The 25,415-nt window shown below is 43.6% G+C and overlaps 2 protein-coding genes across 9 annotated transcripts in view; one reads left to right on the forward strand and one right to left on the reverse strand.

Moving 5' to 3' along the window:
• The window catches only part of LOC111963320 (inositol-tetrakisphosphate 1-kinase), a 58,405-nt gene extending 47,884 nt beyond the window's left edge, over positions 1-10,521 (forward strand). For all 5 annotated transcript variants that reach the window (XM_023986670.2, XM_070443370.1, XM_023986668.2 and 2 more), the window contains 3 exons: positions 3,194-3,261; positions 6,960-7,122; positions 7,689-10,521. In XM_023986670.2, the coding sequence (XP_023842438.1) occupies positions 3,194-3,261; positions 6,960-7,122; positions 7,689-8,023 (566 nt within the window). In that variant the 3' untranslated portion in view covers positions 8,024-10,521. The remainder of the gene's footprint in view (positions 1-3,193; positions 3,262-6,959; positions 7,123-7,688) is intronic.
• Positions 10,522-10,694: 173 nt separating this feature from the next.
• LOC111963319 (serine/threonine-protein kinase PLK4-like) lies at positions 10,695-24,739 on the reverse strand. Of its 4 annotated transcripts, none has more exons than XM_023986667.2 (14): positions 24,529-24,739; positions 23,391-23,486; positions 22,863-22,958; positions 22,322-22,436; positions 21,203-22,190; positions 21,026-21,117; positions 20,577-20,899; positions 20,357-20,461; positions 20,142-20,244; positions 19,880-20,029; positions 19,501-19,729; positions 11,713-11,806; positions 11,326-11,576; positions 10,695-11,129 (listed from the first exon to the last, which is right to left on the reverse strand). In XM_023986667.2, exons 1-14 carry the CDS (start codon positions 24,556-24,558, stop codon positions 11,030-11,032), a joined length of 2,772 nt encoding a protein of 923 aa, XP_023842435.1. In that variant the 5' UTR covers positions 24,559-24,739; the 3' UTR covers positions 10,695-11,029. The 4 variants fall into 4 exon arrangements, with proteins under 4 accessions (XP_023842435.1, XP_023842434.1, XP_023842432.1 ...); XM_023986666.2 differs by having other exon boundaries at positions 19,501-19,750; XM_023986664.2 differs by lacking the exon at positions 24,529-24,739 and adding an exon at positions 23,706-24,025 and having other exon boundaries at positions 19,501-19,750.
• Between the last annotated feature and the right edge of the window lie 676 nt (positions 24,740-25,415).

Raw genomic sequence — 25,415 nt, forward strand, 5'->3', positions numbered from 1 at the left:
ACTGCCCACGCCCCCAGCAGAGGTGATATGTGCTTAGTAGTGTTCCCTTCAGCGTTCCTGGGGATGTTGTGTGTAGCTAGCACTTCCAGTATTAGTACACCCTAGTAGTACAATGCCCTGGGCTCGTTTTGGACAACGGCTGAATCCTCCTATTCCCTCTATTTCAAACCTTCCTCACCTCTCATTCTTTAATGCCCTCTCTTAGTGTTAATTATTACAAATGTGTGACTGGTAGCGAAGTTGTAAAAGTAGAACAATCGATTACTCCCTTTACATTGGGTCGGGCTGGAAATCAATCTGTTCTCTTTTTGCTTGAAGGACATCCCTGTGCTGAGTCAGACAAAAGATTAGATAATATGAATCGGTTTGTCCCTCAGCCACATGACTAGTAATGGCTGTATATGAAGGCCATTGATATGGTGTGATGTATTGTCATATGGTACAAGTGGAAGTTTGTTGCCTATGTAGGATGATTGAACTTAAACTGGGGTTAGTTAGATTTTTGTCAGACATTGAGTTTATTTTCATACAGTATAGCTTAAGTTTGTGTTCGGTTATGCTGTGGCTTCAGTGTTTTTTAAATTTTTATAATTAGAGATGGTTAAGATAATTGAGTAGCACGTAGATACATATGCACCCGTCTATCAACCAACGTGAAAGAAGTTGGCAGGTTAGAGGTTTTCATCATGAATCTTGTTCTGGAGGCAGCTCTGCGAAGTGGTCACTAGCTGGCACAGCCACAGTCATAAATCTGATTTTAAACCTAACCTTAATACCACCCTTAACCACACTGCTAACCCTAACCTGAAATTAAGACCAAAAATATAATTTTTGTGTTCATGAATTTTTACAATATACCCAAATAGACTTTGCAGCTGGCCTAAGAAAATAATCGCTCAGTTCTGCCCCCAGGACTCGTGACAAACGTCAACCGGCAAGAAGTTGAGGAAAGCATGGTTCTTGCATGTTTGTTGGAGAGAATAAAGATGGCTACTTTAACACTCATAAAAATGTCATTGCTTGGGGTTCTAAGGACACATGTACGCAAGGCCAACGGCAGCAAATATACTCAAGCCTAAAATTTAACTTATGCTTACATCCCTGCCAATGTTTTATTGAACAGTGTCTTTCCATTAATGCACTTGAATTTGAATGTAATAGTGTGTGTTGACCAGCTGGCGGGCGTCTTCTGACATCTTCAACCTGTACCAGGCTGTAGTCCCCACTTGCTTTAAGGAGACCACCATTGTCCCAGTGCCACAGAAGAACAAGGTGAAATGTCCATATAAGTACTGCCCCGTCACGCTCACCTCAGTGATCATGAAGTGAGGCGAGAGGCTGGTCATGGCCCACATCAAGGCCAGCATGCCAAGCACACTGGACCCACTCCAATTTACCTACCGCTCCAACAGATCCACGGAAGATGCCATTTCCATCGCTATTCACACAGCCACAACACATCTGGACAACATGAACACCTATGTGAGAATACTGTTCATTGACTACAGTACAGCATTCAACACTATTGTTCCCTCCAAGCTCAACACCAAGCTCTGGGTCTGGACACCACCCTCTGCAACTGGACCCTGGACTTCCTGACGGGCAGAGCACAGGCTGAGGATTGGCAACATCTCCTCTACACTGACTCTTAACACAAGTGCCCCCTGGGGTGTGTCCTCAGTCCTCTGCTGTACTCCCTGTTCACCCACGACTGCGTGGCTTTGCATGACACCAACTCCATCAAGTTTGATAACGACACCACAGTTGTAGGCCTAATAACCAACAACAACGAGTCAGCCTATAGGGAGGAGGTAAGTGAACTGGCATTGTGGCGTCATGACAACAACTTCAGCAAATCAAAGGAGTTGATTATTGACTTCAGAATGTAACGGAGGGAACACGCCCCGATTCACATCAACGGGACTGCAGTAGCGCGAGTCACGAGTTTTAAGTTCCTCGGCGTCCACATCACTGAGGACATGACATTGACCAACAACACCATCACTCTTGTCAAGAGGTTGCAACAGCGTCTACTTCCTAAAGCGACTGAAGAAATTTGGCATGCCGCCCCATGTCCTCTCCAAATACTACCGCTGCACCATCAAGAGCATCCTGACCGGTTGCATCACGGCCTGGAATTGCTCCAGCGGGTGGTGAAGACGGCCCAGTACATCACTGGGACTGTGCTCCCACTCATCCAGGACTTGAAACGGTGCCTGAGGAAGGCCAGGAGAACAGGACCCCAGACACCCCCAGTCACGAGCTGTTCTGTCCGTTACCGTCGAGCAGACGGTAACATGAGGTCTGTTACATGAGGTCTGATACCAACAGGCTCAGGGACGGTTTCTATCTTCAAGCAATCAAACTGCTGAACACTTGAACTGGACTTGCTCTGATTCTTTGTACCTTAGCACTCTCTCACACACACACACACACACACACACACACACACACACACACACACACACACACACACACACATTCCTGCTATACACATAACAACTGCTGCTAAAAGACACTTATTATATTGCTCAATTTATACACTTGCACCTCATTTCCCCCCTTCCCCAATACGTGTAAATATTGTACTATAAATTGTGCCTTCCTGTATTATACTGATGCTAAAATGTATTATTCTATTCTACTGCCATTTATATGTTCGTATTCTTAGCTTTAATTATTTCTTATTGTCGAAGGAACCTGCAAGTAAGTATTTCGTTAGATGATGCGTATCTCGTACATACGACTTATAAAACTTGAATGTCATACTTGTACACCTCATCATTCCATGTTTATGGCTGCTCTTGTGCCTCCTGGTGCCAGAGATGAGAACTGCACATCCATAACAAATAGTTGAGTTGAGGGTGAAGATGAGAAATGTAATGTCATCAGGGAAAGGGGGATACCTAGGCAATTGTACAACTGAATGCATTCAACTGAAATGTGTCTTCCGCATTTAACCCAACCCTTCTGAATCAGAGAGGTGTGGGGGGCTGCCATAATCGACATCTTCGTCTTCGGCGCCTGGGGAACAGTGGGTTAACTGCGTTGTTCAGGGGCAGAACGACAGATTTTTACCTTGTCAACTCGGGGATTCGATCCAGAAACCTTTCGGTTACTGGCCCAACGCTCTAACCACTAGGCTACCTGCCACCCATGAAACTGACTAAAGTGTGTGTTTTCTCCATTACAGACAGAAAAGCAATTTTCTTCAACAGCCACAACGTATCAAAGCCAGAGTCCTCTTCAGACCTGACATCTGTAAGTTCAATACACTAACATGCTTTTATCATATCACCTACAAGGCATTCGGAAAGTATTCTTACCCCTTGACTTTTTCCACATATTGTTAGGTTACAGCCTTATTCTCAAATGGGTTAAATTGTTTAAAAAAAACAATCTACACACAATACCCCATAATGACAAACAAAAGCAGGTTTTTAGACATTTTTGCAAATGTATATAAAAAAGTATTCAGACTCTTTACTCAGTACTTTGTTGAAGCACCTTTGGCAGCGATTACAGCCTTGAGTATTCTTGAGTATGACGCTACAAGCTTGGCACAAGCCTGTATTTGGAGAGTTTCTCCCATTTCTTCTTTGCAGATCCTCTCAATCTCTGTCAGGTTGGATGGGGACCGTCGCTGTACAGTTATTTTCAGGTCTCCAGGTTCAAGTCCGGGCTCTGGCTGGACCACTCAAGGATATTCTGAGACTTGTCCTGTTGGAATGTGAACTTCCACCTCAGTCTGAGAACCATCAAGGATCTCTCTGTACTTTGCTTCGTTCATCTTTCCCTCGATCCTGACTAGTTTCCCAGTCCCTGCCACTGAAAAACATCCCCAAAGCATGATGCCGCACCACAATGCTTAACCGTATGGATGGTGCCAGGTTTCCTCTAGGCTTGGCATTCAGGCCAAAGAGTTCAATCCTGGTTTCATCAGACCAGAGAATCTTGTTTATCATGGTCAGAGAGTCATTTAGGTGCCTTTTGGCAAACTCCAAGCGGGCTGTCATTTTATTTTTTTATTTAACTTCTAATTGGTCCCAATCCCGGATCCGGGAGCACCCCCCACAGTAAAAAAAGCTGACTAGCATAGCCTAGCATAGCGTCACAAGTAAATACTAGCATCTAAATATCATTAAATCACAAGTCCAAGACACCAGATGAAAGATACACATCTTGTGAATCCAGCCAGCATTTCTGATTTTTAAAATGTTTTACAGGGAAGACACAATATGTAAATCTATTAGCTAACCACGATAGCAAAAGACACAACTTTTTTTTCCCACCATTTTTTTCCTGCATAGGTAGCTATCACAATTTCGACCAAATAAAGATATATATAGCCACTAACCAAGAAACAACTTCATCAGATGACAGTCTGATAACATATTTATTGTATAGCATATGTTTTTTTAGAACAATGTGCATATTTCAGGTATAAATCACAGTTCTACATTGCAGCTGCAATCTGAAATAGTGCCGAAGYAGCCAGAATAATTACAGAGACCAAYGTCAAATACCGAAATACTCATCATAAAACATTTCTGAAAAATACACAGCGTACAGCAAATGAAAGACCAACATCTTGTGAATCCAGCCAATATTTCAGATTTTTTAAGTGTTTTACAGCGAAAACACAATTTAGCATTGTATTAGCTTACCACAATAGCCGGAAACACAAGCCGTTTACCAGTAGCAAAGGTTAGCGATCGTAACAATCCAGCAAAAGATATGTAATATACTTCATCAGATGACAGTCCTGTAACATCATATTACACAATGCATATAGGTTTTGTTCGAAAATGTGCATATTTAGCAGCACAAATCGTGGTTATACAATGTGATTAGTAGCAACATTTCAGGCAATCTGGCCGGCGCCATCTTGGAGAGGCACCTAATCTAATCGATAACTAATCGTAAACTTGACTAAAAAATACAGGTTGGACAGCAAATGAAAGACACATTAGTTCTTAATGCAACCGCTGTGTTAGATTTTTAAAATTAACGTTACTCGACATTCAGCGTGCGTTACAGCGAGACCATGCCTAAATCAATGGCGGACTAATAATTTTACATCTTTCCACAGATATACGAATTAACATCATAAATAGCTCTTACTTTTGGATGATCTTCCATCAGAATCTTGGGCAAGTGGTCCTTTGTCCAGAACAATCGTCTTTTGGTTGAAAGATGTCCTCTACTCCTGTAGAAATTAGCTGCTAACGCCGATGTACCGGAGAGGTGCCCAACTCGTGATAACGCCTGACAAAGAAACTCCAGAAAATCGCAATAAACTGCTATAAGTTGGTTTAAATTAACTACCTTATGAAGTTTTTAAGACAAAAAAAACAAATTAAATCAGAGCCGGAGATATAGAACTGCTAAACCGAAAGCTTTTGAAGACGCCATGCCGGTCTCCCTCATGCGTCAGGCGCCTCGTCGAAAAGGTTGGTACTTCCGTTCCAAGAGGTTTTATACTCCCCCAGATGGTGCTATCCGCTCCATTCAAAGTCTCACCGCTTACTGACATCTAGGGGAAGGCGTATGCAGTGCATGTAGCCCCATAGCTTATAAGGGAATTTATAAACCGACCCTGGAACAGAGACCTCAATTTCAGAAATCTCACTTCTTGACAGGAAGTGAGCTGTAGAATGAGTTCTGTTTCACTCAGAGAAATAATTCAAACGGTTTTAGAAACTAGAGAGTGTTTTCTATCCAATAGTAATAATAATATGCATATTGTACGAGCAAAAATTGAGTACGAGGCAGTTTAATCTGGGAACGAAAAATCTTCAAAGTGTAAACAGCACCCCCTATTGAGAAAAGGTTTTAACCTTTATTTAACTAGGCAAGTCAGTTAATAACAAAATCTTATTTACAATCACGGCCTAGGAACAGTGGGTTAACTGCCTTGTTCAGTGGTAGAACGACAGATTTTTACCTTGTCAGCTCGGGGATTCGATCATAGCAACCTCTCGGTTGCTAGATCATGTGCCTTTTACCAAGGAGTGGCTTCCATCTGGCCACTACCATAAAGGCCTGATTTGGTGGAGTGCTGCAGAGATGGGAGAACCTTCTAGAAGGACAACCATCTCCACAGAGGAACTCTTGAGCACTGTCAGTGACCATCGGGATCTTGGCCACCTCCCTACCCAAGGCCCTTCTCCCCCGATTGCTCAGGGCGGCCAGCTCTAGGAAGAGTCTTGGTGGTTCCAAACTTCCTCCATTTTAAGAATGATGGAGGCCACTGTGTTCTTGGGGACCTTCAATGCTACAGACATTTTTTAGTACCCTTCCCAACATCTGTGCCTCGACACAATCCTGTCTCGAAGCTCTTCCTTCAACCTCATGGCTTGGTTTTTGCTCTGACATGCACTGTCAACTGTGGGACCTTATATAGACAACCTTTCCAAATCATGTCCAATCTGCTGCACCTTGTCAGCTATCCCCGAGCTGAAAAGGTAAAAATCTGTCGTTCTACCACTGAACAAGGCAGTTAACCAACTGTTCCTAGGCCGTCATTGTAAATAAGAATTTGTTATTAACTGACTTGCCTAGTTAAATAAAGGTTCAATAAATCATGTCCAATCAATTGAATTTACTACAGGTGAAACATCTCAAGGATGATCAATGGAAACAGGATGCACCTGAGCTCAGTTTCGAGTCTCATGGCTAAGGATCTGAATACTTATGTAAATGTAATATTTCTGTTTTTTATAAATCTATAAAAATCAGTTTTCGCTTTGTCATTATGGGGTATTGTGTGTACATTGAGGGCGAAAAAATTATTTGATCAATTTTGGAATAAGGCTGTAATGTAACAATGTGAAAAAAGTGCAGGGGTCTGAATACTTTCTGAATACAATGTATTTCTATGTGTTAAGCCAAACCTCAGTGTGTTATTGAATGCCCTTAGTACAGTATACTCAGACTTAGTTTTCTTCCTACCACAGAGGGACAACGTGGAGGGGGTCTCCCAGCCACCCAGTGATGATGTCATCAGAGAGTTGTCCAGGTCCTTGCGACAGGAGTTGGGCGTGTCCTTGTTTGGCATTGACGTCATCATCAACAACCTTACGGGCCAACACGCCGTCATCGACATCAATTCATTCCCTGGTGAGTGGTTTGTTCCTCTGTCGTAGGGGATAGGAGTCGATATGGGTTTGTGTGTTTATCTTTAGTCTAAGATGGATGGCCATTTATACCACCCGTCCACCTGTGTAGGCGTACGACAGTTTTACAATCTCTACCAGTTAGTAATTTCAAATCTTTGAGAGATTGCTCTTAGGGATCAATATAGTCTAATGGTCTGATTGACATGGTCTTGCTTGGAGACAGAGCCGAGGCATCAGCAGTGTTAAATGAGAATTGAGCACGTTCTGAGGCGAGTCTAGCATGCCTTTCTCTTGACTAGGGCTGTTGTCACTATGGTAACACTGTTCTTGGGTTGCGCGCTGTTGCCACCTCTGACGGTTGGAGTGTGAGGAGAATGGTAGTGAGCAAATCCCTCACAAACATTCACCCTCAGTGCCTCAACGACTAAAGCTAGGCACTCAAAATAGAAGAAATAAGTATTTTCACTCATTTTACCTGGACTGTTACCATCAGTTTCCCACTGTATTGAAGATGGGATATAAGCATCAGTCAGCCATGTCTCATGGCTCGTCCTCGTCTGTCTCCAGGTTACGAGGGTGTCCCAGAGTTCTTCAACGACCTCCTGACCCACATCACCAGTGTGCTCCAAGCTAACTCCGCTGACAGCCCCCCAACCAGCGGGCAGCCCAAAGGTCTGGAATTCAGCGCTATGGTATCCACAGCCCCCAGCCTAACCCCAACCCCTGGCTCCCCAGGCTGCTGCAGCATGCTGGGGAAGGAGGCCAGCAGCAGTCCCTGGATCGTGGAGGGGGATGGGAACCTGAAGGGCGCCCGCCAGAGACTGGGCTGTAACTCAGCCATGTCCCCCAACTTCCAGCAACACTGTGTTTCCACAATAGCCACCAAGGCTTCCTCCCAATGACTGCCCTCCTCTTCCACCTTAGCCCCCACCCTGTTCTAACCTCGAACAAAAACAGATGAGGATTATAATGGTGACAATAATTAATAATGGTCATAATTATGACATTAATTATAATATATCTATAATCAAAACCCAACTTTTTTCTATGTAGATATTGATGATGGTGATTGGTTGTAGATGTTTTTCTCTGCCTTTAGATGTTTTGTTTAATAAGACTTACAGTACTGTAATGTGAACTTTTGGGATCTCTGCTTAATTGCTGATTTTAATCAAGTGGTCCACATGAGATGGTTAGTGGAATGACCTTGTCTGAACTTTTGTCTACAGCAGTGAAGGAAAAAGGCAATTTAACATCCTGTGCTCCATACGCACTCACTTTTCCAGCATCGAAATTCACCAGTGATGTCTTTATTTTGATGTTTACCACTCTGTCATATAGTGGAGAAGGGATAAAAAGTTTGTTTTATTGTCACATACACTGGATAGGTGCGGTGAAATGTGTTGTCTGGGTACTATAACACTCATCCACAGGTTTGGAGCAGCTGGCACGCAGATCAACTGACTTAAAGAACCCACTCTATCATTTCCAAAATCACAAGCAAGTCATTGGGGTCTTGGTTGACATTAGATAAGATGAAATTGAACGCTGGTTGCTTTGTGTGCCATTTAATTAACAATGTGCTTTCTCTCTAGTGCAAGGCTCTTGTCATGTGAATTTCATAGTCTTCACAACAGCAGAAACAAAATAGATATTAATATCAAGATGCAGTACATGTAGCACGAAAGGCTGAAAATACCTGCATAAACCTTTTAATCACACCTCATATAAATGTTTGTCAGCTGAAAAATAAATATTTGATCGTGTGACCAAGTTTAATGTGGAATAATGTTTATAAAAGCCTTTGAGTGTTTGTCAGATGTGGCTGAGGTTTATACAGGTGTTTTATGTGACTACAAACCAGTCCATTTCCTTGCCTCTCATAACTTGAGTTGCGTTGCTCCAGCACTGCTGGAAGATGAGGATCACATTCCTTTTTGTATGTGGGTGTTTTCAAAAAGTATTCCAGCATTCTTTAGTGAAAAATGACTTTTATGGAATTGAAATGAATCGGCATGCTGAACTCTAGTTCCCTCTCCCTCCATTACTACTCATTCAAAACTCAATTCAACCTCTGGGCCTCTAATACAGTTTTCAATTGGTATTGTGTACAGAAAACGAACTCTTACTCCACAAATTTCTAATTGAATGATATAGTATATATATATTTAGCCAACTAAATCAACACACATTATTTTTGTGACCATGAAATGAATGTCTTGATTACAATGCTAAGGATTCTTTATACTCTGTCTTATTGACAAGACATAATTTTAAGCAGACTGCTGGTACCTACTAAGCAGTGAAACACCATCTAGTCAGCGCGGTGCACTCTTATATAGCCGGTAACGACAGTCTCCAAACTCCCTGTAAGCATCAGCTGCTGTTATTCTGAGGTGTCACAATATGTTTAAAAAATATATAAAAAATATTAAAAAATTAATTTTCTCCCAATGTTCATGGTGAGATCCTTATTTAAAAACTTATATTTTGGTCATGGGGGAGTATTTTTATATAGTGGAGAAGAGCGAGTGACGATTCGAACAACAAAGGGATTTTTTTTGTCAGATGAGTAGTGAGATGGTGGTTTGGCAAATTAAATTATCTTCAAGACCAAGCTTACAGTTGTCACTGTCTTCACCCTTAGCATCCAGTTGAAGTGCATGGAAAAGAGTGCAGGGCTGCCAACTCTATGTAAAAAGAATAGGGTGTTTTAAGCACTGCTTCATCTCAGGCTCTTAATTCTGGAGGAACAAGCATCAGCATATAGAATAAGTAGGCTGGCACACTGAATTGACAAGCTTTATCAGAGGTTACTTAGCCCCAATGGCCAGGTGACAGTGACTGACCATCTAGTGTAGTCATTCAACCTGCTGCCCTCCAGAACAAGAGTTGAGTAGCAGTGGTCCTAAAGCCTTCCCTATTGAAGGACACATCCTCAACTCTTTGTGGGTGAAGTGATCAAGGAGAGAATGTCTTAACCAAGCCATGCCCAGTATGTTGTGGAAACACTGCCATCTCTACATCTCTATACTGTGTGTTCTGCATCTAAATGGGAAATAAAAAATGACCCCTACTTACTACCTTGATCATTTCTCCCACCCTGAGTCATTGTGCTCTCCACTTCCACCTGAATGTTTACTTGGAAATGTTATATATAAATAATACACATGCATAATTTTTTTTTTTTAAGTCCTCTAAAGAAAAAACATTAATACACAATGTGACTTTATTATATGCCTAAACCAACAGGGCAAAAAAGAAATCTGAAAAATAACTTAAGTCAAGTAATTTCTAAAAAACCTTGTGAGATAAATTGCTATTACTGTTCTAATGCTTAAGTCCAGAATAACAGATCATGTATATTCTTGGGAAAAGTAATTAAATTCATTCCCCCAAAGTTGTGTATTGTGTTTCTCACGGTAAGCCTCATGCATCTGTTCTGTATATTGATACCATACGTAAGGTATGCAAACAACCACTCATCCTTTAAATGTTAAAGTTTTTGCTGGAAACATTTACTTTTACCCATTTATGGTGATATGAAGAACAAAAGACCCTTGAACACCAACGTGCGACTGAACTCTACCCAGCCTGCAGATGTTTATTGCTTCAGTTTTTATGCATCTGACATTTCATGTAGATGATGGTTTGACAACTGACAATATAGAAAATACAAGTTTACACACACAAACTATTTCAACAAGATGCTGTACAACATGGGTACTTCATAAAATATATTCATAATTTGTCATCTGTACATAGAAAATAAACATATTTACAAGCACACTTGAAAGAGGTATGTAATGTCATAGTATAAAGCCTATGAAAGTTTCTCCTCCCTGCAACATCATTGCTGCACAGGGACGTGTCAATATAACAGCAAGGGGGCAATGCTGAGGTTTGATTCAGCGGCGTGCTGCTGGACTGGCCAACAGACCCAGGATGGTGGAGAGACAGTGCAGCTTCTCCTTCACAAGCTCTGGCAACTTCTCATTCTCCTTGTACCTGGAGCAACAAAAGTAGGAACATGTCAGCAAAAAGGGTTTGACAACTACCATTCCTCAAATACAGAAAACCATCTTTTACATCTGAAAATTATCAAAAATGACAAAGATGGACATTGACATAGCACTATCAAACAGTGGTAAAGCCATGTGTCAGTTATTCTATTTATTAAATGTGCTGTGTACGTGTTCAGTACCTGGTGGTCCGTCCCTCTGGGGACGTGTAGATAATACAGGAAACCCCTGCCTGCACGACCAGCTGGGAGCCATCGTTGAACTGCACCCACACCTCTCCACTGGTCAGCTGTGAGGCCCAACCAATATTTGGCACAAAGACAGACTTGAGGACTTTCCCTGCGTTGGCCGTGTGGTCTTGTTTGACTGACAGCGGAGAGCAGTTTTTGTTCACACTGGCTGAGGTGATGTCAGACTCTTCATAGGAGAACCTCTGAAGATTGGACAAGATAAATAAAATAAAGTTCAAAAACAATAACACCAGAAATATCTTACAATTCCTCCATAGAAATGGATGGAATAAATAGCTTAGATCATACAATGTGACATGTTGCGTGGGAGAAACTCACAGAGGGAGTGAAACATGGGGGCTGGGGCAGTGATGCCACATCAGCAGTGGCAGGCTGGGACGAGGGGCAGGAGGAGTCTGGGTTGGCAGGTCTCCTGGGAGGGACAAACAGTTTAGCAAGATTAGTGACACAAGGACCGGCTGACATACACAACTGTTCAAAAGTTTGGGGGCACTTAGAAATTTCCTTGTTTTTGAAAGATAAGCACATGTTTGTCTATTAAAATAACATCAAATTGACCAGAAATACAGTGTGGACATTACTATTGTAGCTGGAAACGGCTGATTTTTTATGGAATATCTACATAGGCCTACAGAGGCCCATTATCAGCAACCATCACTCCTGTGTTCCAATGGCACGTTGTGTTAGCTAATCCAAGTTTAGCATTTTAAAAGGCTAATTGATCATTAGAAAGCCCTTTTGCAATTATGTTAGCACAGCTGAAAACTGTTGTCCTGATTAAAGAAGCAATAAAACTGGTATTCTTTAAACTAGTTGAGTATCTGGAGCATCAGCATTTGTGGGTTCGATTACAGGCTCAAAATGKCCAGAAACAAAGACCTTTCTTCTGCAACTCGTCAGTATTCTTGTTCTGAGAAATGAAAGCTATTTCACCAGTACAAGTTTGGTCACACCTACTGATTCAAGGGTTTTTCTTTATTTTTACTATATTGTAGAACAATAGTGAAGACATCAAAACTATGAAATAACACATGGAATCATGTAGTAACCAAAAAAGTGCTAAACAAATCTAAATATATTTTGTATTTGAGATTCTTCAAAGTAGCCACTCTTTGCCATGAAAGCTATGCACTCTTGGCATTCTCTCAAGCAGCTTCATGAGGAATGCTTTTCCAACTGTCTTGAACTGTCTTGAAGGAGTTCCCACATCTGCTGAGCACTTGTTGCATGCAACTCATCCCAAACCATCTCAATTGGGATGAGGTCAAGTGATTGTGGAAGCCAAGTCATCTGATGCAGCACTCTCCTTGGTCAAATAGCCCTTGCACAGCCTGGAGGTGTGTTTTGGGTCATTGTCCTGTTGAAAAACAAATGATAGTCCCACAGCGCAAACCAGATGAGGTGGCGTATTGCTGCAGAATGATGTGGTAGCCATGCTGGTTAAGTGTGCCTTGAATCCTAAATAAATCAGACAGTGTCAACAGCAAAGCACCCCCACACCACCTCCTCCATGCTTCACGGTGGGAACCACACATGCGGAGATCATCCATTCACCTACTCTGCGTCTCACAAAGACATGGCGGTTGGAACCAAAAATCTCAAATTATTACTCATCAGACCAAAGAACAGATTTCCACTGGTCTAATGTCCATTGCTCGTGTTTCTTGGCCCAAGCAAATCTATTTCTGATTGGGTCCTTTAGTAGTGGTTTCTTTGCAGCAATTCAACTATGAAAGGCCTGATTCACGCAGTCTTCAATCTTTCAATGTTCTTGACATTTTCAGCATTGACAGACCTTCATGTCTTAAAGTAATGATAAAGAGAAATGACAGTTTACCTATTTGAGCTGTTCTTGCTATAATATGGACTTGGTCTTTTACAAAATAGGGCTATCTTCTGTATACCACCCCTGCCTTGTCACAACAAAACTGATTGGCTCAAACGCATTAAGGAAATAAATTCTACAAATTAACTTTTAACAAAGCACACCTGTTAATTGAAAAACATTCCAGGAGACCTCATAAAGCTGGTTGAGAGAATGCAAAGAGTGTGCAAAGCTGTCATCAAGGCAAAGGGTAGCTACTTTGAAGAATCTCAAATATGTTTTGATTTGTTTATCACTTTTTTGGTTACTACATGATTCCATGTGTTACTTCATAGTTGTGTCGTCTATTATTCTACAATGTAGAAAATAGTAAAAATAAAGAAAAACCTTTGAATGAGTATGTGTGTCCAAACATTTAACTGGTACTGTATGCATGCATACACACACATATATATATTAGACAAATAAAAGTGTACAAAATAGCCTCTATTAGTCGAGGCATGGACTCTACAAGGTGTCGAAAGCATTCCACTGGGATGCTGGCCCATGTTGACTCCAATGCTTCCCACAGTTGTGTCAAGTTGGCTGGATGTTTTTTGGGTGGTGGACCATTCTTGATACACCCAGGAATCTGTTGACTGTGAAAAACCCAGTAGCGTTGCAGTTCTTGACACACTCAAACCAGTGTCCCTGGCACCCGCTATCACACCCTGTTCAAAGGCACTTTAATCTTTTGTCTTGCCCATTCACCCTCAATGGCACACATACACAATCCATGTCTCAAGGCTTAAAAATCCTTATTTAAACTGTCTCCTTCCCTTCATCTACACTGATTGAAGTGGATTTAACAGGTGACATCAATAAGGGATCATAGCCTGCACCTGTCAGTCTGTCATGGAAAGAGCAGGTGTTCCTAATGTTTTGTACACTCAGTGTAAATAACTGAAATAGTAACTTTCAGCATTCTGCAAGATGGTACTTTATTTAAGACAGTGGAGGCTTCTCAGGGGAGGAAGGGGAGGACCATCCTCAGTGAATTTCATAAAAATGTAAATTGTAAACTTTTTCAAATTATACTTTTTAAATAAAAGTATACTAAATATAATCACGTCACCAGATATCAAATACATTTTTAGGTGTCACATGCGCCGAATACAAGAGGTGTAGACCTTACTGTGAAATGCTTACTTACAAGCCCTTATTAACCAACAATGCAGTTCAAGAAAGAGTTAAGAAAATATTTACTAAATAAACTAAAGTTAAAACCTGAAATGTTTATTAAAAAGTAACAAGAAAATTACAAAACAACTGACTAGCTAGCACTGCAGTGTATAAAATGTGGTGAGTAGTTGACTCAGAGAGAGAAAGACAATAGTTTAACAATTCATTTCTTCCAAAATGAAGGAGAAGCAAGAGAGAAATATGATTAGTGCAGGCACTAATCTACTTGATTAGTGTAGTGTTAGCTAGCTACATAGTTGTCTTTGCTGTCTTGTATCTAAGATAACTGTGGAGTCTAGAGTAATTTCGGTTTTCTAGGTATAGCTTTTTCTAAGTTAGCTTCTTTTTCTAGGTTAGCGATTTTCTAGGTTAGCTAGCCAGCTATTTTTCGCCCTTTTAACGTAACTTAACGTAATCAACACTGCTAGCTAGCCAGCTAGCACCGAATAGCAGCACTGTAGAAACTATTACATTCAACGGAACAACGGAACGACTTGATTAGTGTAGTGTTAGCTAGCTACATAGTTGTCTTTGCGTCTTTGTATCTAAGAACTGTGGAGTCTAGAGTAATTTCGGTTAGCTAGCCAGCTTTCAAACAAAGTCAACAACGCAGGCACTGCTAGCTAGCCTACTTCACAGTACTGTATCATTTATCATCTTAGTCATAAGATTTTTTGCAACGTAGGCTTAACTTTCTGAACATTCGAGAGGTGTAGTCCACTTGTCATTCCAATATCCTTTGCATTAGCGTAGCCTCTTCAGTAGCCTGTCAACTATGTGTTTGTCTATCCCTGTTCTCTCTCTCTGCACAGACCATACAACCGCTTCAACCGCGTGGCCGCGGCCACCCAGCCTGGTGGTCCAGCGCGCACGACCACGTGGAGTTCCTGGTCTCCGGTAGCCTCTGGAACTGCCGATCTGTGGCCAACAAGGCAGAGTTCATCTCAGCCTACGCTTCCCTCCAGTCCCTCGACTTCTTGGCACTGACGGAAACATGGATCACCAACGATAAAACTGCTACTCCTACTGCTCTCTCTTCGTCGCCACGTGTTCTCCCACACCCGAGAGCTTCTGGTCAGCGTGGTGGTGGCACCGGGATCCTCATCTCTCCCAAGTGGTCATTCTCTCTTTCTCCCCTTACCCATCTGTCTATCGCCTCCTTTGAATTCCATGCTGTCACAAGTTACCGCCCTTTCAAGCTTAACTCCTTATCATTTATCGCCCTCCAGGTTCCCTCGGAGAGTTCATCAATGAGCTTGATGCCTTGATAAGCTCCTTTCCTGAGGACGGCTCACCTCTCACAGTTCTGGGCGACTTTAACCTCCCCACGTCTACCTTTGACTCATTCCTCTCTGCCTCCTTCTTTCACTCTCTCTTCTTTTGACCTCACCCTCTCACCTTCCCCCTACTCACAAGGCAGGCAATACGCTTGACCTCATCTTTACTAGATGCTGTCTTCCACTAACCTCATTGCAACTCCCCTCCAAGTCTCGACCACTACCTTGTATCCTTTTCCCTCTCGCTTTCATCCAACACTTCCCACACTGCCCCACTCGGATGGTATCGCGCCGTCCCAACCTCCGCTCTCTCTCCCCCGCTACCTCTTCCTCTTCCATCCTATCATCTCTTCCTCTGCTCAAACCTTCTCCAACCTATCTCCTGACTCTGCCTCCTCAACCCTCCTCTCTCTCCTTCTGCATCCTTTGACTCTCTATGTCCCCTATCCTCCAGGCCGGCTCGGTCCTCCCTCCCGCTCCGTGGCTCGACGACTCATTGCGAGCTCACAGAACAGGGCTCGGGCAGCCGAGCGGAAATGGAGGAAAACTCGCCTCCCTGCGGACCTGGCATCCTTTCACTCCCTCCTCTCTACATTTTCCCCCTCTGTCTCTGCTGCAAAGCCACTTTCTACCACTCTAAATTCCAAGCATCTGCTCTAACCCTAGAAGCTCTTTGCACCTTCTCCTCCTCTCTGAATCCTCCTCCCTCCCCCCCTCCTCCCTCTCTGCAGATGACTTCGTCAACCATTTTGAAAAGAAGGTCGACGACATCCGATCTCGTTTGCTAAGTCAAACGACACGCTGGTTCTGCTCACACTGCCCTACCCTGTGCTCTGACCTCTTTCTCCCCTCTCTCTCCAGATGAAATCTCGCGTCTTGTGACGGCCGGCCCCAACAACCTGCCCGCTTGACCCTATCCCCTCCTCTCTTCTCCAGACTATTTCCGGAGACCTTCTCCCTTACCTCACCTCGCTCATCAACTCATCCCTGACCGTGCTACGTCCCTTCCGTCTTCAAGAGAGCGAGAGTTGCACCCCTTCTGAAGAAACCTACACTCGATCCCTCGATGTCAACAACTACAGACCAGTATCCCTTCTTTCTTTCTCTCAAAACTCTTGAACGTGCCGTCCTTGGCCAGCTCTCCTGCTATCTCTCTCAGAATGACCTTCTTGATCCAAATCAGTCAGGTTTCAAGACTAGTCATTCAACTGAGACTGCTCTTCTCTGTATCACGGAGGCGCTCCGCACTGCTAAAGCTAACTCTCTCTCCTCTGCTCTCATCCTTCTAGACCTATCGGCTGCCTTCGATACTGTGAACCATCAGATCCTCCTCTCCACCCTCTCCGAGTTGGGCATCTCCGGCGCGGCCCACGCTTGGATTGCGTCCTACTGACAGGTCGCTCCTACCAGGTGGCGTGGCGAGAATCTGTCTCCTCACCTACGCGTTCTCACCACTGGTGTCCCCAGGGCTCTGTTCTGGGCCTCTCCTGTTTCTGCTATCACAAGTCACTTGGCTCTGTCATAACTCACATGGTCTCTCCTATCATTGCTTGCAGACGACACACAATTAATCTTCTCCTTTCCCCCTTCTGATGACCAGGTGGCGAATCGCATCTCTGCATGTCTGGCAGACATTCAGTGTGGATGACGGATCACCACCTCAAGCTGAACCTCGGCAAGACGGAGCTGCTCTTCCTCCCGGGGAAGGACTGCCCGTTCCATGATCTCGCCATCACGGTTGACAACTCCATTGTGTCCTCCTCCCAGAGCGCTAAGAACCTTGGCGTGATCCTGGACAACACCCTGTCGTTCTCAACTAACATCAAGGCGGTGGCCCGTTCCTGTAGGTTCATGCTCTACAACATCCGCAGAGTACGACCCTGCCTCACACAGGAAGCGGCGCAGGTCCTAATCCAGGCACTTGTCATTCCCGTCTGGATTACTGCAACTCGCTGTTGCTGGGCTCCCTGCCTGTGCCATTAAACCCCTACAACTCATCCAGAACGCCGCAGCCCGTCTGGTGTTCAACCTTCCAAGTTCTCTCACGTCACCCGCTCCTCCGCTCCCTCCACTGGCTTCCAGTTGAAGCTCGCATCCGCTACAAGACCATGGTGCTTGCCTACGGAGCTGTGAGGGGAACGGCACCTCAGTACCTTCAGGCTCTGATCAGGCCCTACACCCAAACTAGGGCACTGCGTTCATCACCTCTGGCCTGCTCGCCTCCCTACCACTGAGGAAGTACAGTTCCCGCGCAGCCCAGTCAAAACTGTTCGCTGCTCTGGCCCCCAATGGTGGAACAAACTCCCTAACGACGCCAGGACAGCGGAGTCAATCACCACTTTCGGAGAACCTGAAACCCCACTCTTTAAGGAATACCTAGGATAGGATAAAGTAATCCTCCTGACCCCCCCCCCCCCCCCCTTAAAAGATTTAGATGCACTATTGTAAGTGGCTGTTCCACTGGATGTCATAAGGTGAATGCACCAATTTGTAAGTCGCTCTGGATAAGAGCGTCTGCTAAATGACTTAAATGTAAATGTAAATAGAGTGTCATTTTTTTTCTGTTCCACTTAGTTAGTACATGCAGCTAATGGAACACCCTGCTCAAACAGAGAGATGCTAGCTGGCTATGACTTTCCAACACAACACTGCAACTCTTCCAAGTCAAGGTAAGCTTTTGGTTTGACTAATTTATTGCCTCCGGGGCCCGACAGTGTAAATGCTTACTGACTGACTGTACACTAACATTACTGCATGATTGTAGCAGGTTTACTAACCTGCTACAATCGTGCTCTTGGTTCTATTAGCTATGCTGACTATGATGTTACTTTAGCTAAAATGGTGACAACGATGTAGGCTGTGTGTACCGGTTTGGAAAGGTTTTTTCGCCTGGTCACATACAGCTGATGTATTGTGCATTGAAGTCCACAAGTGAAGGAATACAACATGTGTTATGAGAGTGAACTGTTTACACATGATCAGCGACTATTTACATTGACCCCCCCCCCATTTGTTTTGTACACTGCTGCTACTCGCTGTTTATTATCTATGCATAGTCACTTCACCCCTACCTACATTTACAAATTACCTCAACTAACCTGTACCCCCGCACACTAACGGCGTACTGGTACCCCCTGTATACAGCCTCGTATTGTTATTTTGTGTTACTTTTTAGTTTATTTGGTAAATATTTTCTTAGCTCTTCTTGAACTGCACTGTTGGTAAAGTGCTTGTAAGTAAGCATTTCCGGCTAAGGTCTACACTTGTATTCGGCGCATGTGACAAATAAAGTTGATTTGATTCATTCCGCCGATTCTGTTAACTTTTCTTAAACGGAAGCAAACATTAAAACAGGGATAAACATACCTTGTTTGCAACTGTTGGACTAATGATTACACCCTATATCAGTTAGATGCAGGCCAGAGTGTGCAAGGCGGTATTGAATGTCACTGTCTGTTACCTCAAATTTGTCTCTCGACCTGTCCACCTACGCTGTAAACTTTCAATCATAGGCTAGGTTGTAGCAACCTTATGATGGGTATGGGGAAAATAAGAGTATCATGTAGTAGCCTAAACATATCGCTGTTACATTGAACTGGTTGAATGGAATATGAATGACAGTCATCCAATATGCTGTAATAGAAATAAGGCCATGCTCATGAAAGAAAAAACATCCTCCCTCATCTTAAACGACACTGACCCCCACTGATATAAGTGCTTCCAAACATGACAATTTACAGCATTAACACTGACAACAGACACAGTCATGGCTCTCACACTCACCTGCCGATGGTGATGGGGAAGAAGGGCGTGCTCTTGGCACTGTGCTGCTCTTCTGCAGTGATTGCCGCCTCTAGAGAAAGACACATGCTGTGGCCCTCGTCAGACAGCTCCACATACAGCCTGCTCTCTGGGCTGAGGCCACTCAGACCCACCTCCCCTTTCACTGTGTACGACTTCCCACTCTTCTCCACCACCCGGACCAGCTCCGACGTCTTGTGGATCTTTGCTCCTGTCACAGCACAGAGGGGAACTACAGGTCAGGATGATTTAGTTTAACAGTGTGCAACAATAACATTTCAATATCAGAGAAGGACAATAGATCTTATCCTTCAAGTTCATGATGTTTCATATAACTGATGCTTTGTAAAATGGTCCTCACCATCGTAGAAGCACACCTCCAGGTCTGCATTGGGGGAGTTCTCCATCAGCATACACTTAGCAGACTTGGTATAGAGGGTAACTTTGGGAGTCTTGGATTTCACCAGGAGCACAAACTTGGAGGCATACTGGTATTTCCTCCAGTACTTCTCTATTGAAGAGAAGCAGAAAACAAAGGTTCATTGAAATCAGATTTCCAACATATGTATACAATTATTTTTACTCATGTAACAGAGACTTCACTGTCTGGTATTGAGGTGTACCTGGTAAGTCCTCATAGCTGCAGATCAAGATGTCCTCGGGAGGAGCAGGGGGGCGCTCTAGTACAGGAAAACCCTTCCCCTCATTGGGCTGGTAAATAGTGACCTACAGGTGCATGGTCAAAGGTTGAAATGAGTGTTTTGCCATTATTTTACTGACAGAGACCATGATATATCCTCGCTGAAGGATATGAAGTTTTGTTATTCCTGAAACTCACCATCAAACCATCACAGGATATCCTAAGAACCTCTTTGACCCTCTCCTGGGGGCCCTGGCCCTTGAGAAGCTCCATACACACCTCTCCTGTATCAAGAATGCTCACCTGGGGAGAAAGAGACAGAAACCACAGCTGTAGAGAGGGCAGGCATAGCCCCGTCATTGAAAGCAGATCAGGTGAATAGAGACAGGGGGATAACTAGGGGCTTTGTCTGTCTTACCACAGCGATTTTAGTCTTCTGTCTGATGGGTTTCAGTCTGGAGGCACACAGGGGAGGGAGCACATTTCTCAGGGACTTCTCCTTTGCTATACTTGGTTTGGGTTTAGACAGACTCTGCAGCTCTCCCCCATGTACTCGTTGCCCATTCTCCCAGTAGGACTCAGTGTTTGAGGGGTGGTGCTGGTTGTGGTTGCGGTGAGAACTGGTCCCTCTGCCTGCTGGTTTGTCACTCCAGTAGTTGTGTACACCTAGAGGCTCCCTGCTGCTATGGAAACTGCCACTGCTGCTGTGAGCGCTGACATCCGTGGGCCTCGGAAACGGGCCTGGGGAGTCAGGGGGAACAAACACTGTTAAGCTCATGTATGAAAATCTTTATTTTTGAACTTTTAAATCTTTCCATTGGGATGTAAGATTAAGATACAGCAAAGAAAAGAGTAGGTGTAATATACCTTCTTTACTGAACCAATTTTGTACACCTTCTGACTCTTCTAACTGCAGGTTTAGTGGACGTGGTGGTTGTGTGGAATATGAACATCCTGAGCTGAGAACATACATGCATCAGTTAGACAGACATTTTAATATAAATCACATTCTATTAATTACAGCACACTGGTGTCACATCTTACCTGGCTGTCTGTTTGACAGGCGGCGATGGGAGCTTTCCATGTTCTGCGACGGGTTGTGGAGTGTCCTTGTAGCTGGAGGACATGGGAAAGGCCAGTCTCCCTGACACAGTCAGCATCTCCTCAGAGTGGCACCTCTCCAGCTCTGCCTGCCCCATCCCCTGGACTGGAGTGACAGAGGAGCTAGACCGGTCTGAGGAGTGAGCCCTTCGTAGGTACCTGGAGTGGGGCCGTCCACTCTTCCCACCCAGTGCAGCTCTGCTCCTGCCTACTCTGTCTGAGTGCTGCTGCTGCCACTGCTCAACCCCATCAAAGCAGGCGTTGCTGGGCGGCCGGGGCAGTGTAGGGATAGGCATCATGCGATTGGGCAAGGCAGGTCCCATCACACGCCTGGCTCTCCTCTGGAGACTGCTGCTGCTGCTGCTGCCGGACGTGGACGAGGTGCAGGCTGTGGAGATGGTGGCGATGCCGCTGTCCATGGAGCCTGGCTCCCCCAGGCTCCGCTCCTTGATTCTGGCCAGCAGGCTTTGGGTCATGAAGGGGTGCTCCAGCACAGCAGACAGGCTGGGCCGTTGCGCAGGGTCCTTCCTCAGCAGCTGATGGATCAGGTCCTGGGCCTCCTGGGACACATGGCTGGGCATGTTATACTCCCCCAGAACCACCTTGTTGAGGGTGTGCTTCACCGTGTCTGTGTCAAACGGGGGCCGGCCCATCAGGAAGGCGTAGAACATGCAGCCCAGAGACCAGACATCAGACTCCAGGCCGTGGGCACTGTGGGTGGCCACCTCTGGGGAGATGTAGTTGGGTGTGCCACACATGGTGAAGTGCTTCTCGCTGGGGAGCTTCAGCTTGGTGGCCAGGCCAAAGTCAGCTATTTTAAGGTTCATACTGCCCGACAGCAGCATGTTGGACAAGGTCAGGTCCCGATGCATGATGCCATGTGTATGCAAGTACAGCATACCTTTCACTATTTGATGCATGAAGTGCCTTGCTGTAACGTGAAGAAAAAAAAGTTAAACTGTTATAAAAGGAAACGAGGCAAAGTGTCAAAACATGTTAACGTAGCTTCATATCATGTTAAGAAATGTATCTGTTTAACTCTCAGGTTAAAAAAAGACTCACCTTCACCCTCTGAGAAGGGCATCTTCCTATCTTTCAGGTATCGACTCATCTCTCCATTATGGCACATCTCCAACACCAAGTACACATAATTACTGTCTTCAAAGTAGGTGTACAGCTGCAAAAGAGTAAAATGACAGGCCAAAATGTTATCAGGGTTCATGGCACAGTACCACCTTGTGGACTGGCTGCGCCACTATGTAAAATGTTTGATAATTTAAGGCCAGACACCACACCTTATTATTCTATACATTTTTGCTCTAGATGGCAGGAAATGGCAGTATTCAAAAAAGCTAAACTGTCTGAGTCTACACCCCACCTGTACTCAGCAGCACCACATTTAGAAAATCATTGGGAGAACCCTGGGGTTAAATGCAGTCATGTAAATTAGTAAATAAGACCTTATTAAAGAATCACCAATTTCAGCACTACAATGATCACATGCCATAAATAAGACCTTATTAAAGAATCACCAATTTCAGCACTACAATGATCACATGTCCAACATAAGATTGGACATGTTACGACTACGAAACATGCTTACCTCTAGTATTGACGGATGCTTCAATCGACACTGAATCTCCACTTCGTTACTCACACGCTTGACCATACCAGATTTGTGCATGGCTTTTTTGTCAATCTGCACAGAGAGGGAGATAATTAGTGCATGTTTTGTGGCTTTAGTCTTGTGGCTAAGAGCCGATCGAACTTCCACAAAGAAACGATGAGATCTATACAGAGACAGAACAGACTGTCTAGACACCCAACAGTCCACATAGTGGTGGTGAAAATCACCACCTCCACACCACTTGGTAGTGAGAGGATTTTTATTTTACCTTTATTTAACTAGTCAGTTAAGATTAAATTCTTATTTTCAATGACAGCCTAGTGGGTTAGGCTGTCAACATTTCCACACTTGTGATTTGTCTGCTTGCACTTGACAATAAACACTTTGTAGTGATGAGCTCTTACTTTATGGTATTAATGTTTGTGTTTTGTGGTTCCCTGGGGAGCAACACTATAAAAGTACTGGGATGCAGACTGTATAGCAATTTAGAAAAATTGTTCTTACCATTTTGATCGCCACCTCCAAGCCAGTGTTAACTGACTTTGCCCGGTAAACACACGCAAAGGAGCCCTTACCAAGGAGCGTGAGAACTTTGAAGTCCTGATAAAGAGAATTAACAAATGTTTTCACAAAATGAAATACAGAATTCCAAAGTCAATAACATAATATTTACATTACAACAAATATGACTAGAATATGTCCTATAGCTAGGCCTATGTCCTAAAAATATGTCCTAGATGTGCCTGTCAGCTGTTTATATATATATATATATATATATATATATATATATATATATATATAAAATTACTGACATGATACCTCAATCTGTAACTCCCCAGCTGTAGATAAGATATTCTCCTCATCTTCACTGACTTTGCATTTAGTTGTCAGGTTTTGAAAGAAATAACGAATAACTTTGTCGAACATCTTCCCTCTGACATGTATGATGTAACTGGCTAGACAGCCAGTGAGTAGTACACCACCACAACAACTGTACCAGGCATTTGGTCGTCAGGGAAGCTACAGACTGGCTACCAAACATTGCCAACTATAAAACCATCAAACAAACGTTGCACCCGTCTTTGCCATATGGCCTTGAATTATCCCGGCTCTCTTCCCGCTAATGAAGAAGGCGTTGTGGTCCCAATCACCTGGCAACAATAAACCGGTGCCATAAGTCGCGGGGGAGCACCACCGGTGGAGGCTGCTGAAGGGAGGACGGCTCATATGGCTGGAACGGAGTAAATGGAATGGCATCATTTTGATAACGTTCCACTCCAGCCATTCCCACGAGCCTGTCCTCCCCAATTAAAGTGCCACCAACCTCCTGTGTGGGAGGCATGTCTCAAGAGTCAACAACTTGGCTGCAACACCGCTAGGTTTAGCCATCAGCTAACGTCACTCTTCTGCATTGCCGACTACGAACTGTGCAAAGTTGGTAACGTTTGTAGACAACTACAGTAGCTAAGTTAGTTTGCTATTTAGCTAACTAAACAGCGTCGGAGTAGCTAGTTCTTGCAACTTCAGCGAGCTAAAATAATTTGTACTAGACTAGCTAAATTAGCTAGCTACAGTAATAAATTAGCCACGCGTTAGCTAGCTAACGTACACAGTAGTACAGTAACGTTAGCGGACAACTCACCTCGATTTTATTACCGATTGAAACACTCATCTTGCTTCTCGTGTCTTCCCAATCGATACAAAAGTATTATTCAATACATGTTCAACCAGGTTAATTTATCCGCGGCCGTAAACGACCTTTGATAAAAACAAATGAATGTTGCTATTTTATTCCACTCCAAAACTTTTGCATTTCTTCCATTTTGAAAATATCCGCCCGTTACACTCGTGGTCACGTGACTATACACGTCATATTGCAACAAGCAAAAGTAGCCACATTCCCTTCGAAGTCCCTCGATTAATCCAGTTGACTCTCCAATAGGACACCTTTGTTTCTCCTTGCTCCCTCAGAACAACAGATCTATACATGCTTTATTTCAAAAGGATATTGTATCCATTCCTTATGTCACAACTTACTGGAATACATTTGTCAATATCTGTTGGGAAAAAGTCTGGTTATTATCACACAAATTATCACACAAATACATGCTTGTTAACAAGGTCAAAGAGGTCTACTTATCCATAAGTATTACCCTGCGAATCATTACTCAAAAAAGACATTAACATTAACTGTACTTTTTGTGTTGAGCATCCAGAAACAGTTTTGCATTTATTTTGGCATTGTCTACATGTAAAGAAATTATGGAAAGATATTCATAGTTTTATCATTGTAAATATTCTTGATGACTCTAGTTTTTTTTATGGGAGAATGTGCTGCTCGGTTTCCTTAACTATAAAAAGGATCAAGAAAAACAATTTTACCTCAAAACTAATTGTCCTAATTGCAAAAATGTCATATTCATAAATGTAAATTCACTAAAAAAACACTCTTCCGTGTTTTCTATTAGGATTTCGAGCAGTACATTAAGACCATTCTACATTCTTCTAATAAAAAAAGCTGTTAAAACA

This window comes from Salvelinus sp. IW2-2015, linkage group LG4q.2 (assembly GCF_002910315.2).
Source record: "Salvelinus sp. IW2-2015 linkage group LG4q.2, ASM291031v2, whole genome shotgun sequence".
Classification (NCBI taxonomy): Eukaryota; Metazoa; Chordata; class Actinopteri; order Salmoniformes; family Salmonidae; genus Salvelinus; species Salvelinus sp. IW2-2015.

Excerpts from the sequence above, each read along its gene's own strand:
- LOC111963319 (XM_023986664.2), bottom strand. The coding sequence starts at position 23,813 with ATGTTCGACAAAGTTATTCGTTATTTCTTTCAAAACCTGACAACTAAA. Across the intron at positions 20,900-21,025 it reads AAATTGGTTCAGTAAAGAAG|GCCCGTTTCCGAGGCCCACG; the intron begins GTATATTACACC and ends CTGACTCCCCAG. Across the intron at positions 19,751-19,879 it reads GGAGGTGTGCTTCTACGATG|TTCCCCTCTGTGCTGTGACA; the intron begins GTGAGGACCATT and ends CCTGACCTGTAG.